Source organism: Pezoporus occidentalis, unplaced genomic scaffold (assembly GCF_034315485.1).
Source record: "Pezoporus occidentalis ecotype Australia unplaced genomic scaffold, CSIRO_AGI_Poc_V1 ctg215, whole genome shotgun sequence".
In the NCBI taxonomy this organism is placed as follows: Eukaryota; Metazoa; Chordata; class Aves; order Psittaciformes; family Psittacidae; genus Pezoporus; species Pezoporus occidentalis.
In genome coordinates, this window is record NW_026914018.1 from 178,303 (window position 1) to 184,284 (window position 5,982).

General features: G+C 46.8%; 1 protein-coding gene across 1 annotated transcript; it reads right to left on the bottom strand.

Annotated features, from left to right (window-relative positions):
- Positions 1 to 3,644: 3,644 nt before the first annotated feature.
- On the bottom strand, positions 3,645 to 5,755 carry GSC (goosecoid homeobox). The gene is made up of 3 exons (XM_062619898.1): positions 4,950 to 5,755; positions 4,511 to 4,770; positions 3,645 to 3,969 (listed from the first exon to the last, which is right to left on the bottom strand). The coding sequence occupies exons 1-3, from the start codon at positions 5,278 to 5,280 to the stop codon at positions 3,817 to 3,819; spliced, it is 744 nt and encodes a 247-aa protein (XP_062475882.1). The 5' UTR covers positions 5,281 to 5,755; the 3' UTR covers positions 3,645 to 3,816.
- Between the last annotated feature and the right edge of the window lie 227 nt (positions 5,756 to 5,982).

The window sequence follows — 5,982 nt, forward strand, 5'->3', positions numbered from 1 at the left end:
CCAGTATTACTTATTAAAACAAGACCACAGAAATAAATACGGTAAATTGGGTGCTAAGTAGAAACATAAATTTTGGCTGTCTAAATGCAGATAGCACAATGAAGGTATGCATCAGCTTTCTTAATCTGCCTCTACACCACAGAAAGCTTCTGGGTTGTACCCTCACTACACATTGCTCTCCTTAGCTTTCCCTTGCAAGAGAATTCCATAACCTAAACCAGCTTGGTGTCAGGAAGATTTATTTGGTGCATGCTCCTTTTGTATAATTATTCAATTATTACTCCTATAATGCATGCATTATCTGGAATAAGTCTTTACTACAACAGTAAACCTCTGAAGTATCTTATGCTTCTTTTTATAATTCTCCCTGCATCCTACCTCTCCCTGGTGAGATCTGAAAGGTATATTCGTCATTCTACACACAGAAATTTAAAGAGAAAGAAGTCCAACATTTCACAATCAGTGAGACAGCAAGAAACTCCTGTTGTAAAACCTTGATAGTACATCAGTACCATGAACCATACAACACGTTTCAGAAATATCAGTGAGTTTTTCAATCATATTAAATCTTCTGAGAATGGGTTTGCACCAAGATGCAAGGTTGTAAATTGTAGTGGAGGAGACACACACAAAACAAAACAACAACTAAAGAAATCTATTTTGGTCTCCCTCTTAGACAATCTCTAACAAACATAACCACAACCAACTCTTTTCAGAGCCCTTTTGTTAGAAATGAACCTGATAGAACATAGCACATATTCAGGTCCCTCACTCTGCCTTGCTCCTACTGCACCAACAGAAAGGGAAAATCATGGAAGTTGTGAAACGGCATTTGCATTTTGTCATGTAGGAGTTCTCCTAAAATAAAAACCCAGAGAAACAATTAGAGACAAGATATGCTAACCAAACAGTACCAGTGAATGAGAGACCTTCTTACTGCAATTGTCCTCAAATTTTCAACCATTTCATTTTTCTACTTTCTTGATAATTGTGATGCAATTGTCACACTACTTTTCAGTTATCGAACTCTTCCATACGGCACAGGATGTGATTTTGTAGTGTGAAAAATGAATGAAGCCTTTAGGTTTTCAACAAAGACTAGTGAGAAAAAGAGAGAGACAGCTACCCTGCTGTCCAATGGCACAAGTGCCATTTTTAACAAGTAAGCTAAAGCTTTTGGGTCAATATTAAGATTGCTTTTCAATTAGATTTTAAAGTGATATTATTAACTCTAATAGGTTTGCATCTATGTGTAGTAATAACAATAGATACCCAGGACTGCAAGATCAAGCTTATGGTAATCAAGAGTTTATAAGAAACTGAAAAATTAACTCAGGCTAAGGTACAATGTGATTTTAAAGCAAACAGTGATGACTGCATCACAATCCCATGCATGGAAAGTGCATTTTGGAACACAAGGGTTGATTTGTATGTCACACCCTATACACTCACAGAACAAGAAGTTCTAAACAAATCCGTAAATTGGCATGTTCAGTGACCTGGAGCTTCCGTGATTCTTGAGCACCTTGCTCCCATTGGAAAAGTCTAAAAATCTGTAAAAATGTAGACTACAACCTGAAGTATTGATTATGAAAAATATATTTAAAGCTCCCTGCTTACAAACCTAGATCCAGTTTAACTCGCACATTCAACTATGCAATCTAAAATCCTTAATAGTGACTTCCAAAATTACCACCCAACACACAAAAATGCAGAACAAAACAAAACCCTACCAAGGTCCCATTGGGGCAATAAGACTATTTATACCTGGGAAATAAAGAAAATATATAAGCATTTGCAAAATCCCAGGCAATATTATTCTCAGACCTGGCTTTTATTGGCAATTTATACCTGCACTTTAAAGCCTAACAATGGCTAAATACAGGACAGATGATTCTAAAAATCCACTCAGTGAGACTTCCTGCATATAACATAACAAAATACTTATTTTGAAAACTAATTTTCAGTAATTTGAGAACCAATATTTTGTGCTGCTGGGTTGTAATTCAATACAGTTTATAGAGATCAGATATGCATCTGTCACATCTCCAAAATGCAGACATAAAGCTCTGTAGAGTCAAAAACCATGGTATATATGCAAGAAGAATAATCCATTTACTTTTCCCTGTCCTCCTCTGCTGTGCTAAGGAACAAGAAACTAAATTTCTTCTTCTCTTCGAGAGAGCAGTAGCTATGAAGCGGTAAGCCCCCTAAAGGACTGACTCATACAGAACCAAACTTAGTTTCTTCCACAGCAGCTGTTCCTACATCTTGAACCTGGAATACATTCCTCAGAGAGAGATCCCACATCTACATAGAAACATGGGTACATTAAGAAATGTTATCTGAGCAGACAGGTACTGAGATTGGCTCTATCACACTAACACCTGCAATACAGACCACTGTACAACACCCATGAAAAGCTGGATAACTCAGAAAAGAGAGGAACAGCACAAGGACAATCAACACAGCAACTGACCCTTTCTAATGCCACTGGAAGTGATGGTGAGCACATTTATATAAACCAACTTCTTGTCTGATACAGATGAGCTGAACCGATACAGGTGAGTTTAGGCATTGGCAGTAATGAAGGAAAATTGTCTCAGTACAACTTAACTTCTGAATTAAAGGCACAGCATGAAGATTTCCAGCCAGAGGTTATCTGCATTGGCTTTACACCTTCAAGTTTAAATCTACAGATAGTTTTTGTAGACCAGCAGAGGGAAAGTTAATTCTAAACAAGGCAGCGTAGAGAAACCATGGTGGTTCTGCTCTGAAGGGACGAGAACTAAGAAATGGGGAGTCACAGGGGAAAAAAAAAAAAAAAAAACATAAGGAAAACGAATGTGAATTTTACGGGGAGAATAGACTTCTCTTTTACAAGACCCTCACAAACGGAATAGTATAATGAGACCAGGCTGTCACTGCTTTCCTAATCAAAAAGGTACTGCTTCAAAGAGGAAGCAACTTACTGTGAAACATTCTTCAAAGCAGCTCCTACTCCCCTTACGCGTTATTCATCTGATAATGGCTGAAATTTATTAATAGCAATTTAAAACACTGAGATAACTTTTCTAAACGGGGATGAAAGGCAAACGCTTTGGAAACTCAGCAGGGCATGCCCACAGGGAGAAGGGGAGAAAAGCGCAAGGAAACAGGACAGAATAACAAGTGCGAAGCTAGATTTGCTTTGCCTCTGAGTATTCCCTAAGGGCATCGCCTCCAGCCCGACAGGCCCCGCGGGGCCTGGGGAGCAGGGGACCGGGGGCTGTCCTACAGCTCTCCCAGAGGAAGAACGGACAGGTCGGTATCGCGCAGAGAGGAACCCTCGGAGGCGGAGTGGGGTTTGTTCCCTGCCTGGCCCCCGCATCCGGAGGCCTCGGCAGGGCTGTCCCGCGATCTGCCGCCGGAGCCGGCCGGGCTGGGCGTCCGCCCGTTCCTTCGGGGTGGAGGATCTGCCATCGTCTCTCAGCCTGCAGTGAGCGGGAGGCAGGCGGGCCCGGCTGACAGCGTACTACCCTCAGCTTTCTCTCAAATTATGCGAAACTTCGTTAAATGAGTAACTGCGCCGGCGAGCCCCCGAAGCGGGGCACCGCCGCCATCCGCTCCCCACGGTTCAGGGATGAACAAACGCGCCGCCGTCTACCTGCGCAACACCTCCGCAACACATTTTATTTACACGAAATCAACTCGGGGCATTGTACATTATATACAGATATTTTCCCCCTCCAACAAGGCAGAGCTTGTGCAAGATTAGTAGCATCCTCTGGAGCGTATCCGACAATCCACGAGAAATGTCCCCCCCCCAGCGAGGTATCAGCTGTCGGAGTCCAGGTCACTTTTCCCGTCCTCTTGTCTCTTCTCCGGAGAAGTTTTAGACGCTTTATTCCATTTTTGTGCGTTTTCTGACTCCTCCGAAGACGATCGCTTTTGCCTCCTCCACTTTGCCCGGCGGTTTTTGAACCAAACCTGTTACGTTAAGAAGTCAAAATATTAGGGAAAATAATGAAAGCATGCAAAGCCGCAGACCCCCCCCCCTCGCCCCGCCCGAGCCCTGCTTCGTACGTAGCAGTTCGCAGCCGCGGAGGAGCCGCTCTGCGGCAACGGCTGCCCTCGGCCGGCGGGGAAAGGAGAGAAAACTACCGCTGCCGCTCGAGTGGGAAAGGCTGAACCCTCTCAGGAGCCACGGCCGCCTCTCGCCATTTGCTGCCAGCCGTGTGACGAGCTCGTCCAGCCGCCCCAGAAAGGCGCTTGGAAATTATTATTAAGTAGCAGTAGTAGTAGTAGTAGTAGTAGTAGTAGTAGTAGTAGTAGTAGTAGTAGTAGTAGCAGTTGCAGTAGTAGTTATAGTAATAATCTTTCCTTCTCCCCATGCAAACCTGCTGCTCTGTCTCCCGGAGCTCGCCGCGGCCGGCGGAGCCGGACTAGAGCTGTACCGAGGTACCCCCAGACCGAGAACGATTAAACGAGAGAAGGAGAGGGTAGAAAAGAGGAAAGGAAAGCAAAATACCTCCACTTTTTCCTCTCTTAAGTGCACCCTTCTGGCCAGCTGTTCCCTGGTGCCCACGTCTGGGTATTTCGTTTCCTGAAAGAGGTTTTCCAGCGCTTCCAGCTGCTCGTCAGTGAAGATCGTCCGATGCCGCCTTTTTCTCCTGCAGTGCAGCTGGTTCAGTAACTGCAGCTCCGTCCGGGACAAAGTGCCCACGTTCATGTAGGGCAACATCTGATGGGGAACAGGGGACATCAGGACTGACCCAGTGCCCTCGTAACCTACGGACAGACAGACGAGACGACGACACGCTTTGCATGAAATCGCTGCTGCTGCTCCCCCTACCCCCATTCCTAATAAAAAAAAAAACAAAACAGAACAACCCTCCCGCCGGTTCCCGGCTTCTGTCCCTGCCCCGCGGCTGCGGGACAAAGAGCACCCGTACGCGGAGCCGCCTTACCTGCGGGGGGCACGCAGGAGCACTGCTGCGTGCCCAGGGGCTGTACTGCCCCGCAGCAGGAAGGGCCCACGGGTGACGCCGGCACATGCAGCTGCCCATAGTAGTAGCTGTTGTAGCCCAGCCGAGATCCGGTGACCGCCGGCGGCAGCGCGGAGGCCGGTGCCACCGCCCGGGTGTAAAATCCGCTGTAGTCGGAGGCGCTGCCGTAGAGCGAGTCCCCATGGAGGCCGGGGAAGACGACGGGAGCAGCGCTCGGGGGTAGCAGCACCGAGTCCTTGCAGCGGGGTCTGGCCGCCAGGATGTTGTCGATGCTGAACATGCTCACAGGCATGCCCAAGGCGTGCGGGGCAGGGCAGGCGATCGGCTGGGGCGGGGGGACGGGGGTAGGCGGCTGGGGAGTTGGGGGGGGGGAGGCTGGAGAGACACGAAATCGAAACTTTTCGGAGAAATCTGAAGAAGGGATCGGAGAGAGAAGAGCAGAGCTTTTTCCGAGGGCAGCCTGCGGGCAGAGTGTGCGTGTGTGTGCGCGCGTGTGCGTGTGTGCGTGTGTCTATGCGCAGGATCCACCCCTGGAACTTTTCCCCCTCAATTCTCGCCTGTTCACTGATCTCAACCCAGAGGGCTGCTCGGAGTATAATCCATCTGAACCTCTTCCCTTTTTTATACCCAGGCGACGTCATCCTGGATTTAGTTCCTGCTAATACGCAGATGACAAACAAAACCAGATTTGATTTTTTTTTCTCCCCCTTTTTGGGGGGGGAAGGGTGGGGGTTACACAAAAGAGTGAAAGGAACCCCGCACTGTGTATTGAGAATTAATGAAATTAACGTAATCCTTTCCATTAATGGCTTTTTTTGAAAGGCCTCAGATTTAGGCTTGCTCTCTGCTGCACCGGCTAATTGCCCAGGTTAATCTTATTAATGCCATTGTGAAGAAGTGGTTAGCAGCTCCTAGCTTTGTCTATTATGCACCTACTTCGCTCGTGTTAGTTCACATTAGTGGGTGCGATTTCCTCTGTCTGAATCTCAGAATC